General features: G+C 36.6%; 2 protein-coding genes across 2 annotated transcripts in view; both read right to left on the bottom strand.

Annotated features, from left to right (window-relative positions):
* Positions 1–300: 300 nt before the first annotated feature.
* LOC108754069 (histone H2A.V) lies at positions 301–9,378 on the bottom strand. Its single transcript, XM_018496112.1, has 5 exons — positions 9,292–9,378; positions 9,068–9,145; positions 2,773–2,886; positions 1,650–1,779; positions 301–1,075 (listed from the first exon to the last, which is right to left on the bottom strand). Exons 1-5 carry the CDS (start codon positions 9,292–9,294, stop codon positions 1,014–1,016), a joined length of 387 nt encoding a protein of 128 aa, XP_018351614.1. The 5' UTR covers positions 9,295–9,378; the 3' UTR covers positions 301–1,013.
* Positions 9,379–11,171: 1,793 nt separating this feature from the next.
* Positions 11,172–13,316, bottom strand: part of LOC108754068 (SPARC) — a 16,778-nt gene continuing 14,633 nt past the window's right edge. The window contains exon 6 of the mRNA XM_018496110.1: positions 11,172–12,116. Coding sequence (XP_018351612.1) covers positions 12,060–12,116 — 57 coding nt within the window. The 3' untranslated portion in view covers positions 11,172–12,059. The remainder of the gene's footprint in view (positions 12,117–13,316) is intronic.

Here is a 13,316-nt window from a genome sequence, read left to right as displayed (position 1 = left end):
ATGTTACACGAGTTTTCTGTATGTAATTAAAACCGTTATGTACAATCGAGTCATATGGTTAAACTTTCAAACTCTGGAATCGTTGCTATTATTATCGAAACCTTATAATAATCTTCGTGATTCTGACAGGAGGAAAGCGCAAGAAACTTGTGAACCGTGATGAACGCGCGAGACGATTTAATATCTAACTAGCAAATTGAAATTTTATTATATATTTTATATATAAATTTGGCCAGATCAAGTTACTTTAAGTTGAAAATTACACTTAAGTTTACCATTTTTCCTTCTTTTCTTATCATAATAAATTCAACAATAAGGAACTGTTGATTAACTGTTCATAATCTGCGTAATTTTACTGACACAAACGTATATATATATATATATGAAGACTAATAAAGCATTAAATTCATATTAAATTCATATGAAATAATGAACTGGACTCATGTATGTTGTACGAGATTGTGAAATGAGAGAGTTATTTGAAAGCAAATTAACAAAACCTGCCTCTTAGAAGTACATGACGCGATTTAAAAACGAAAATGAGACAAAAGTTCAACGATGGCGGTTTGGTAAAGTAATCGCTCACAGTTGTAAATAATTAAACATGGTAATTGAACAGATTTTCATACGTTCTCTGATGTTTTCACAATGTTCAAAAGTTGCAAACTACCAAAGACTTCCGTCATCTCGAGCCATGCTATAACGCATCGCTCGCAACACACTAAAATTTCCTACACTCGGCCTAGAATCCATTCTCTCTCCCTGTCTTGTCCGTTTGTCAATTGTCAATGAACATTTGTCTTTCTTTAACTCTTATTTTTTTATCTATATTAAATTATATCTCAATATACTGTTTTATTTATATATCTATATATATATCTATGTATATATCACGCCAGTCTCGCCATCAATTTAGTAATCTAGGTACACTTTGTTAACAAGCACTGGACCAACTCTTTCCTCCTCCCGTTTGTCCACGAATCTTAAAATATTCAATGTCAATTATCGCTAAATTATGCTGGCTTCTGCGAACCCTTCTTGCCAATAAGTGATTTGTGGATATGTGGAATAACACCTGCAATCAAACAACAATATGCATAAATTTCTTTCTCAGAGGAAGTATGTCAGTAGTATGAAACAGGTGGCTGTGAAAATATAGGTTGTGAGTAAAAAATACTAGGGGGGAGGTAGACGAGTATATAAAGTTAGATGAGAATAAAAGTTAATTAAAACATTCGGAGTAAAGAGTTGAGTAGTTTTAGAGAAAAGGTTATGTAATTAGACACATAAATAGGAGAGCGTGGAAGGATGCGTGAGGCTAAAGCATTTCTTGTAAAACAAGTCCCTTTCTATATTTGTTAAAGTAAATAAAATATTATATTATATTCATAAATTTCCTTCTCGTTTTCTCACTGGTATAAAAGTCATAATGAAAAAGTAGCAATAAACTACATATGTACAGAAACTTTAAACATTACTACATACAAAATGTTATCCCATAAAGTTGATAATTTTCGAAATTATAAATAATTAAGAATAATTAAATTAATATTTAATAACTATAATTAAATATATAAGTTTAATAAATATTATATATATATATATAACTATAATTAAAATATACGTAAAAATTATGAAAAGACACATACCTCCTCCTGCAATAGTTGCCTTAATGAGACTATCTAATTCTTCATCACCACGAATAGCGAGTTGCAAATGTCTAGGTGTAATACGTTTAACTTTCAGATCCTTTGATGCATTTCCCGCCAACTCCAACACCTGAGAGCAAAAAGAAATTGTAACTGTTTAATGAACCATTCTATAGAAAATAAAATATATCGATAATAGCTATACAAACAATGAAAATAATAAGCCATAAAAATGATTGTCAATCAAAGTGAATTACTCTCTCGCGTGTACATAGCAATTTTAATTTCAATAAACGTATATTGCCTTCAATATTAAATATTTAATTAATTTAAAATGAATTCAACTCAAAAATAAAAGCGGGAAAGAGAGCCATGTTTTTAGAGACTGCGACGCCACCACACTTGTGATGTCGTGTTTGTAACGGTTTTCTGTGTCTGTATTTTAATTCTCTGTCTCCCTATCTTCTGTATACAATGTCCACTCTTTCTTTGTCTCCTTCCTGGATTTACATCAACGCAAGCATTATTGGATATTAATTATTTAATTACATAGCATAAAATATAAATAGTTCAATAATTAGATGATGAAATAATGTAACTGCACCCTAAGTCTAATTTTAACTAAATTTATATCAAATTACATTGTTTCCAAGTATATTCAAACTGTAATTAACGATTAGATAAAACGTTTTAAGATATTTCTAACATTTTTGCAAACGCAATGTACTGACGCGATGCAATGTACTGTATAAATATTTTTCCCTATATTCTCACAAATAATCCCGCCTATTTCGTCGTTATCATTTATAATTATTTATTGTTCGCTTCCTACACATTCCTATCTTCCCCTTTGTTGGCTTAAACCATTCTTATCGGTATCTCCTTTCGTTTAAATTTTCAGTGGTTAAATTATCAGCTTATCATACGAAATCCTCGATCTTATTTAGAGATTTCTCGAAATTGAATGGAGTCTCGATTTCAGTCTTGGTTACAATATCAGTTACAATCTCTCTCTCTCTCTCTCTCTCTCTCTCTCTCTCTCTCTCTCTCTTTCTCTCACACACACACACACATACACACACCATGCGCGCGCGCGCATATACACATGTATATGCTCACTTACCTCGGCCGTAAGGTATTCCAAAATGGCCGCACTGTAGACCGCCGCAGTAGCGCCTACCCGACCATGACTCGTGGTTCTGTTTTTCAAATGCCTGTGAATTCTGCCTACGGGGAACTGCAATGAGAGACGGTGGTATTAGCCCGCGCTTTTCTCACCCCGGGCGATTTGACGAAAGCGATAACAGTACCTGCAGCCCCTCGTCACCTCGACACCCGGTATATGTTTCTTACGCGTTGAGACTTGACGTCACTGTTACGCGCAGAAATGTATGTAATACGTGTGTAGTGATATAAAAAGCTCGGTCTCGAAGTTGGACTTTAGGAGGCTTTTCAGAGCGAAAAGGGAACGACTATGTTCGACTACCACGTAGTTATACGGTAAACTTCGTAAACATCATTACCGGCATCCTATTTTTCAGATGCTGTCAATAATATATGTACATAAAGTATACTCGACTCTGTAATAAGACCGAACTTTTGCATTATATTTAAATTGGATGTTATTAAGGCGCAAATTTTATTTTGTTGTTTACGTTACGACTGGAAACAATATCCCGAGTACGAAAATATTCCGAAGAAATAATTTAAAAATTGACTGAATTTTATATTTTCAATTTATATTTTTAAGTTTATACCTGTTGAACCTTTAAACTTATTTATGTCGAAATGTTTATTAAACAATATTGCGCAAATCTTATAGGAATATTTGAAAAAAATAACTCGATAGACAAGACATGAAAAAAAAAACATGTAAATATGAAACCGTTTTTCCGCAAAATATAAAACAAATAGAATAATAGTGGAATAAGTAAAGCAAATAAAGTAATAAATATATCGTTTGTCACTGACAAACACTAAATGTAATAAAAACATCCGTAAAGATTCAATAATGGTCTCATTATTAAGTAAAACATTCTAGATAAGAGAAATTTCAAATATTTGTAAACTAGAAGATGGAAATAACACAAAAAAACTTATATAAATCTCAACAATTTCGTATTTCACCTAAACCTTCAAATTTTCTACTCGGAAGATTTGCATCAAAACGCAAAATACGAACAATTTATTGCGATATAAATCGTAATTAAAACTACGATCGAGATTGAATAATTATTTTATATATAATTAGCAAACGAATAATTAGTGACGGATTAAAACTATTTGAATAAAACTACATTTGATCTGAACGTAGCGTCAACAATGTTCTCGATGGATTCACTGCATTTAAAAAAGACGGTTTCCCTATAAATGCAGAAAGCATTTATTTAGGTCTGTACAAAAGAAATTTAATAAAAGAAAATTATAAAAACATAATAAAAAAAATTAATTAATAACTCGAAATATTAAAAATATTTAAATCACTTTTAAATCCTCAGAAATATAGCAGAAATATACCCTAAAATCCAGAATTATTTGTTAAAAATTCTTATTATTACTTGAAGATTAATGCCTGTTCAACTTACTCTCTTCATCTTTTTCCAATTTTTAAAATTGAAAAAAAAAATAAAAATAAATTAAATTAAGATTAAAGTTACTCTACGTTGGGAAAAATAGACACGTGTTTAACAATCAACAATTATCATTTTATGTAGCGTTTTGCGACATGCACCGATACAAGAATAGAAATCAATAATTCAGTCACCTGACACACCACAATTTAATCACCAAATGTTGACATATCAATGATATCGACTTGAGTCAATAATTGCGAGACTCTTCCTTGCGCCAGGGTATGGGGCACCCTGTGTCTTAATTCGCCACTGAGGACGCGTCTAGTGACTTCTGCCGGAACTTTTGCGTCAGTACCGGCCGAATGTTTTCCGGATGGATCAACTCGCGCGTCTACTATCCATTCATATGATATTCGGTCGTTGTCGGTCACAGCGTCGGTAGCCTCTCTCTCGGCTCTCGGTCGAGGCGGAATATTGAGCGATAAGCGATAGCACGGATTTCCGCGTAGCGTTCCATAACACAACGCGGCCGGGATGAACCTCGGTCGTTCCATTCGTCCTCTTCCGCGAGGATCGTCGCTCTGGGAAGTCGTCTGTCTGCTCGTCGCGGAACGTGCCAGGCACATTCCGCCTTGTCATTTCAACATTCCGCGTCGTTCTCCGCCAAGAGAGAAAAAGAGAGGGAGAAAGGAAAATTCCCGCTCATCTCTCGACTCTGTTCACGGAATCCGCGCGAATATCAGACCTCGTCCCGTTCTCACGCTACGAATATCGAGCGGTACGATTTGGCTCGCTCTTCCTCTCTCTCCGTCTCTATCCTTTTCACCCTACCGCTCCTTTCTCTATCTCTCTCTCGCTCCCCGGCTTTTGGCACAAAGTTTCGTCATTCGACGCCTCGAGAAGCGTTTGAGAACCTCGTTCTAGCTAGAGCTATCTATCTCGTCCCCGATGCTCTCTAAAATTCTCTCATTCTCTCGTTCGAAGATTCTCCTGTGCCGTATAAGTGGCTAGTCTTCACTCTCCCCCCACCCCCTTATACTCTCTCTCTCTCTCTCTCTCTCTCTTCCCTCTCCTGTCTCAAGCGCGGTCGATATTGTTGCACAATAATTTTGTCACCGCTGATACCGGGCTCACAATCGACATGTCGAAATGTTGCGTTTCCACAGAAATTCTAACTCATAACAATGAGAATTTGTGTATGGTGTACATAAAGTTTGTCAGAAAAAAATTCGAACCATACCCCAAGTCGAAGTTACACAAGCTGTATCTCACGCTCATCTATTACAAACCGCGACCTCAAAGCTTTATCGGATCGCTGCTGCACGAGCGACACACATTTTTGTTATTATAATCGTATTAAGCGTTTAATTCGGCTAAGATCATTCAATAGCCCACAGAATCGGCTATAACTTTTTTTTATCTTTCCCGAGACGCGTCGAGAGTTTTCACAAAGAGCGCCCCGTTCGATAAGAATCGTAAATAACTGGGAATATCTGGGCTATCGAGACTTGTTGAATATGCTTAATTTTTGCACGATCTTGTACGTACTTCAAAGTATGACGAAAGTATAATTAATTCCTGCTGGCGAAGTTTCGTTTCCGAGTATCGTCTCGCGGAGAAGTGGCTCTAATCTTTCTTTTTAGGAGTGCGTGGTATATCGAAGTAATTTTATTTGCCAAATATTATTGGCGACGGAATTATCGGACAGGTATATTAACTTGTAACCTAGGAGCCCATTTCGGAGTTCCTCGTTTGCATTAATATTAATATTAAAGCCCAGTTCATCGTTAATGTAAGACTAATTTTAATCTCTATTTAAATTACTCTTTTCCTAATAATTAAAATTAGAAAAAAATAAGTTAAATCAAAATTAAATTTAATTTAATGTTAAATCTATTCGCGTTGATTAAAATCTCCAAAAATGTTTGCACATAAAATAAGATAAATATATATTTAGGCATTAAAGAGAAAGACAGCATTTTTTTGCTTAGTGCAAAAAATGCAAGCAACGCGAACAGATATCTATTCGTAGAAATGAGCACAAAAATTACAAAAAGGTGAAAATTAAGTTTAAAATTATAATTATAAATAAATCTATAAATTAATAATAAATTTATTAAAGATTAAAATTAATCTACATTGGTAGAAACGGGTATAAAAATTAAAAAAAGGAAAAGATAAGTTAAATCAAGATTACAATTAAATGACATCGAAACTGGTCTGAATCAGCTAAATATAAGCACACGCGATGCTTGTAAACAAAGAAGATTCGATCGCATTCAACACGAACAAGGATTTTGCTCATCGATGTGAGACTTTAAACAGTTAATTTTTAGTTAACATTTAAACGACGAAGCGTGATTACAATTGAGAATTTTAATCTACGATTGTGGAAACGCGGCATGTCGATAATATATCAAAAAATCGACTAGAACTTTTAATAAACAGCGATAACTAACACCGACTTAATCGCGGTCATGAATTTTTTTTTTCGATGAGAGGACGTAACTTTCTGTAAATCTCTAATTTTATTCAAACGTATTTAAATTAAACGAGAACAAGAGAATAATTTTTGTTTGAACAAAATATTTTTGATCTGATCTGCATATATTCAAAAGGCACCGCTGCTTTCATTTTAATTCATCTGATGGTGAAAATAAGATACTTTTAATGTTTAATTGTCAAGTTACTTAATACAGATGGTTTGCAATAATAACAAACCGAACCAAATACGATGCGAATTTAAACTCAATAAACAGACATTCATTTCGAAAAAAAAAATAATAATAATAATAAATAACGTCATCACTTGCTACGTTTATTTCCGTCCTATATCAGGTTTAATTCGACGTAATTTAGGTTTTATTCGACGAAATTTTGTTGTATCACGGGGGTGCGTTGACATTTGACACTCACGACGCTCGTTGAATATTTCATCCTTGTTTATCAAATGTTAAGCAAGGATAATACTCGTCGAGCATTATGAGCGTCAAATAGAACGCACCCTGATCGTCAAATTGCATCACCGAAAATTGCATTCCGCATCAAATGGGTAACATTCCTCGCACGATTATGGAGAAATGAATGAAATGTACCGGGATGATATTTTCAAAACGTGCCCTTTATTAGTTGGTAGTAAACGATAACCCAGTGTAAACGACAAACGATCGATCGAGATATCCGGCAATTAAAAAGCAACACCATCCACGCGACGTATCGCGATCGAGGAAGACGAAGACTGGTATTTATAGTCAATTTTTATATTTAAGACTGTGTCCTAAGTACAGTCTTGAGATACAAGCCAATCACAGAGCAGTATATCTCAAAACTGTATTTAAAAAGTTGTCTATACATAGACATATGGGGGTGCTTTCCATTTGATGACACAAATCTCGATAGAAACGTCGTTCTATCTTTGTCAGACTCTGAATGTCGAGAAGGATAGAACGACGCTTGTGTCGAGACTTGTGTCATCAAATGGAAAGTACCTATGGTGTAGTAAGTTGTGAACAAGAAATGTGCATAAGAAATCGACCAATCACAGTCAAACGTGAGAATGATCTGTGATTGGTCAACTTCTAACAGCTGACGGTTTACTGCACAATATTACTTCCATTGTAGATGGCCCATAAAGAGTTGTTTGTCTTCAAATAGATCTGTTCGCGCTGCTTGTACTTTTTGCACTCTGTATCTCCGAGTTTTCTCTCTCTCTTCAACGTCTCATATATATTTATCTCCTTTTAATGGAACAATTTTGGGGAATTTCAAGCAACAAACCTACTGGTAATAACAGGCCTACTGGTAATAATATGATGTAAGTAAAATAATATGGTAGTAAATTATAAAAGTAAGAAATCGGATAATCACAATAAAAAATTAGAATCGACTATGATTGATCAATTTCTTAAAGTTTAATGCTCACTATACAATATTCCTGCCATTATAGACAGCCAATAATAAGACCATCTTAAACATAAATGAATATCGGCGATTCAAATTTGCAATTCACGCGCCTCCTCGATCGGCTGTTCGATGCGGAATCTACGATTCCGTGTCTCGTCGACGCGACGGTGAGTTTAAGTCGGCGAATAAACGCGACGGCACGCACGATCGATGGACAACCGCGCGGTCGCGACGAACGTAAATACGATAAAAACAAGCTCGGCCGCGCGAGTATCGATGACAATTGTCGCGTCGGTCACGAGACGATCGCTCAGGGACGACAGGAAAACAACAAACGGCGAACGGAAACAACGCTTTCGGCTTGTGTCAGTTGGAACGTTCGAAGGCTCGTCCGCACCAGTCCGCACAAAGTCGGGAGGAGTTTGCACGACCGCTGTGATTCGCGGCAAAAATTGATTCTCGATTTACAGTGGGTCGCCGGGCTCGCCGCGGGGCTAAATAATCCCGCCGAAACGATCCCGGGCAGTGAGAGAAAGAGAGAGAGAAAGGGACGACCCGGAACGCGAGGCAAGCCGGTCGGTCACGTTTGAAAATTATCAGCGTACGACACGCGATAAAATTCGAAAAATAAACCGTTCCACGAGGACATTTCTCGAAGGTTTGGCATAGCGCGGATAGAGCGAGGTACGCGGCATCGTAACGCGTCCGTAACGACGTGTCCGGGTACGCGATGTGCCGTGGAAAACCGCTTCGCCGGCCGCGGTGTCGAGACTGTCGAGAGCCAGCCGGACTTTTCGCGCCACAACCATGATGATTTAACCTGCAAAGCCGCGAGAACGTACGAGATGGAGAATGCGAGGAGGTCCGGAACGAGATGCCATCGGGGAAATCGATCCCCCGCCGACGTATGTTAGCCGCGTCGGACCGTCTCACACGACTCACCTGCAGACCGGCCCTAGCCGAACGCGAGACCGCCTTCGCCTTTGCCTTGCCAGAGTCCTTGCCCGCCTTACCGCCAGCCTGTTCAGACACGAAAATCACAGGTTAATTCGCAAGATCCAGCCGCGAAACTCCGCCAGTCGACGGAGGAGGGTTCGCGGCGTGCGGGGACGCCGACGGTAGGCATGGATGGCCGTCGTGCGCGTCAAAAACTCGCGGATACTCACCATTGCGCGACGTAGATATTCGACACTTCACACAGCACGAAAGACTTACGAGCAGCCACGAACGACGCCGTCTAAACGCGACGAGCCCGCCAAATGCGCTTGGCGCTGCGGGCGCGTCCCGCGATCGTGCCACGTGATTGGCCGCCAGCCAATAGAGGCAAAGCTGCGGAGGTGCGGGGCGTCACCTGGCGGCCAACTCGCCGAATTATCGGTCGAGGCGATAAACGGCTCTCAGCTCTCGGCTCTCGGCCCGTGCCGTGCGCATTACGCGCACCACGCGTATACGCCAACGATTCTTGTTCTTCTCCTCGTCTGTCCCGTGTATGTATACCTATGTATATGTTATACATACGTCGCGTCGCATCGCTTCGCGTCGTCGTTTCGTCGGCGATGGGTCATATGAATAAAAATGAAGTAAACAGAGGCATAAAAACAATACGTTTGTTGTAACGCACTCGCGCGTGTCACGCTATCTAGAGATCAAATGTTTTAATCATGCTTAACCGACGACGATTCTATAATTATCTTAAATATATTGCAATGAGATATGTTGTAGCGGTCAGTATTATATTTGCTATGTTTGCTACGTTGCTAAACATATGGTATACGAAATACGTTAGAATTGATTTCATTTTCCTTCCATATATCAGTCATCGTGTTTTTCTTTCATTTTTTACGATATACAAAACAATTTCTTTTACAATACCAAGCGGAACAAGTCATCGTGACATCAAAATGTCATTATTAAAATTTATTTTTCAGTTATGATTCATTGTAACGTTATTCCAATATGATTTGTTTTGCTTGGGATATGTTTTTGATTTTTATGCATATGTAGAAGGAATAATAAAAGCAGAGCACGAAATAATGTATACATTAATGCATGTATAAATTATTGATTATAAATTCACAGTTGTGCATCAGATGGAATTATAGCGTAAACAAACCCCCGTGTTCTTCACAGTTACAGTCAATATAATATCGTATAACAATATTGTATTTTCTCAACAACAGTATTTCGATCATGCATCCTCGCAGTACGATATATTTGCGAAACATTATCGCTGAAATATATGTTAGTAATATAATATAAGATCATTGTATAACAATATATATATATATATATATGTGTGCGTGTTAATTTACAGTTATATTTTGTTAATTAAAGATATATCTTAATTTACATATGTTTCGGAAGAATTACGTTAATAAATCAAAAAATATGAAATAAACATCTGTTATAAAATATTCTGTAATAATTAACTTTAAATTGAAGTTAAACGGATGTGACCCTAACAACACAGGAAAGGGAAAGATAATATATTTATGAGAAAAAGGTAGTGAGAGAGAGAGAGAGAGAGAGAGAGAGATGTGTATTACATGACATTACAAAAAAAACTCGAATAGTATTACTTCTCTTTATTGACGAAAAAAGGCAGTGATTTCATTACAAAAAGTCACGTATAGAAAAATCGTGCGCTACAAGGCAAAAATTATATTATAAGAAGCACGAACGAGTCGGCCATTTTCATGTCGAATCCTCTATAATACAGCACACCGGCAATATCCTTTCTCGGAGGAAGAATTTTCATATTTTGTCTAAATCTTTACATGATTGTCGGACGGCGAAGCGAACGTTTCACGGATTTTCGATGGAGTGATTATGAAATGGCAAATAATGATGTAAATATCCACCCCTGTGTGACGCTATTCAAACATTTCGGAATCTGCGCGTTTGTCGATAAAATACCCCGCTGTGTTTATTTTTAGCTTCGCGATTGTACGGACATATTATACGAACGAATCTGCCTCTCCCTTCGAGCGATGGATGACGCATTCCTTCTATCCACAGCCCGAGCAAGTTTTCATTTATATATTCATAATTGAAATACGCTTTTGTATTATTCGAATTCAAATCATCCGAATGATGCTCGTAATAGAAATTGCTTTCGTAATAATTTCCCATAGATTCCTCTGTTTGCTTCCGAGCGGAAATTTTCTACGTTTACTCGTGAATCACGTATCGCATTCAGTTGACGCTTAAATTCGAATTAATTGCATCATGTGATTCCAAGTATCGAAGAAGATCGACGAGCGAGGGCGTTCGATTACGCGAAAATTCGAATTTCTCCCTGTCGGATCGGACCGTGATCGGCTTGTGATCGCGAATTCCATCGTCTCGGACGATGATGACTACGCCAGTATTATTGAGGCGTCGAATTGTTTGATGTCGGTTAATTGTCGGTTGGCAGGCCTCGGGTGCCGCATCAGCATCGACGACGATGTCTCTCTCGTCCGCGCGGTATCGACTCGTCGATGCGCGCGGGACCTGCGCGTTGGCGCGTCCATGCGCGCGCGCATTGGCGAGGATTTTTCCCGCCATTTTTACTCAGCCGCCGTCTCTCATCCAGTCTCTCGCCATTCCTCTGCCCTACCCTTCCCTGCGCGTCATCTGCGTCCTTCGCGTCCTCCCCGACTATTCCCGAATCCCGCTCGCCGTACCACACCATCCGCTATTGTGCTCGCCTCGCCTCCCCTCGCGTCCCGTCCCGCATCGCTCGCGCTAATGTTGTCCTTTTTATGCTGACTTTTCTGGACTTTTCAAGCGCAGTACGTTGCGGCAGCAAGATGTCATGTGATTTAAATTTTTAAGAACTAATTGAAAGTATATATCTCTCATCAACAATTCTTAACAATAATAGCTTAAACAATAATTTTGCTGTCACAACGGTGCGACGAAGTCAGCTTCAGGTTCCGGCTCGAATTCTCTAGTATTGCTCCTGGTTTGCCTCCGCTAGCTCGTCGCATTTTTCTTCTATGTCGTCCTGAAATTGTCGTTATTATAGTTATTGACATTACAATTGAGAAAATTATTTAATGCTAATTGAATGTTTTCGTCAAATATAAAATGGGCTTGATCTCTTCAAACATTTCTTTAGGCATCTTTCATAGCATACGGAGAAAAATATCTTGATTAAACTAACAAAAGGACTTAACAAGAATGACATTTTGGTGAATCTGACATAGAATTTCTAGTTATTTTATTCAAGTCTTACTCAGATAGCACAGAATATTTATAATAAATATTCATAAATATTTATTATTTATTTATTTTTAATATTATATAAATATTTTATACGTACTTCATATAAGCTTTATTCGAAAACATTATTGAAATATAGACTACGTATTTTGTATAATATTTATGATTAATATAAATAAATATCTGTAATAGATATTTTTTACACTTGAATTGTAATGTCTTATTTTGTTAAGTATTTTCACCCCAGATAGCACACAATATTTATAAAATATTTACGAAATATTTGTAAATATTTATAAGACTTATTTTAAATATTTTGAAAATATTTTTGTGGTCTTAGATTGCACAAATCATTTATTATAATAAATGTTTATGAAATATTTATCGTAAATGTTGTAATAAATGCTGTCAAAATATCTAATAAGATAATCCAAATAACAAATACTTATTAGAAATCTTTATTTATAAATATATTTATAAATATTACATTAAATATTTAGTCTATCTTTTAATAATATTTCGAGTAAAACTTTATATAAAATATGTATAAAATATCTATATGACATTTCAAAAAATAAATATTTATCATAAATATTCTGCACTGTCTGGGATACCATTTACATATTGCAAAATATATACGATAAATATTTCATAATATTTATAATAAATATTTATGATCTGTTCAATCTAAGATCACAAAAATATTTACGAAATATTAAAAATAAATCTTACTTATAAAATATTTTGTAAATATAAAGATTATGCGTTTCGCGAGTTTCCTCCGTGTCCAGATCCATTCTTGGAATGCCAACGTTCGTGAACCTTGCAGTCCACTTGATTAGGGCGAGGAGCAGCCTGATACAGTATCAGGTTAGTGGATATTTATCCAAAATAAATTACCGTAAGTGTCTTATATTTTTGTATTTAAGTATTATTTGAATAATTATAAAATTCATTTAAATATATATATATATATATATAT

The sequence above is a fragment of the Trachymyrmex septentrionalis genome, unplaced genomic scaffold (genome assembly GCF_001594115.1).
Source record: "Trachymyrmex septentrionalis isolate Tsep2-gDNA-1 unplaced genomic scaffold, Tsep1.0 scaffold75, whole genome shotgun sequence".
In the NCBI taxonomy this organism is placed as follows: Eukaryota; Metazoa; Arthropoda; class Insecta; order Hymenoptera; family Formicidae; genus Trachymyrmex; species Trachymyrmex septentrionalis.
The sequence above is the reverse complement of the archived record's forward strand: the minus strand, read 5'-3'. Positions and strand labels throughout refer to the sequence as shown.

What these genes read in the sequence shown, in the direction of transcription:
- LOC108754069 (XM_018496112.1), bottom strand. An exon ending in TGGAATACCTTACGGCCGAG is followed by an intron (nt 1,780 to 2,772) that starts GTAAGTGAGCAT and finishes TTTTGCTCTCAG; the next exon opens with GTGTTGGAGTTGGCGGGAAA. An exon ending in GGCAACTATTGCAGGAGGAG is followed by an intron (nt 1,076 to 1,649) that starts GTATGTGTCTTT and finishes GTTTGATTGCAG; the next exon opens with GTGTTATTCCACATATCCAC.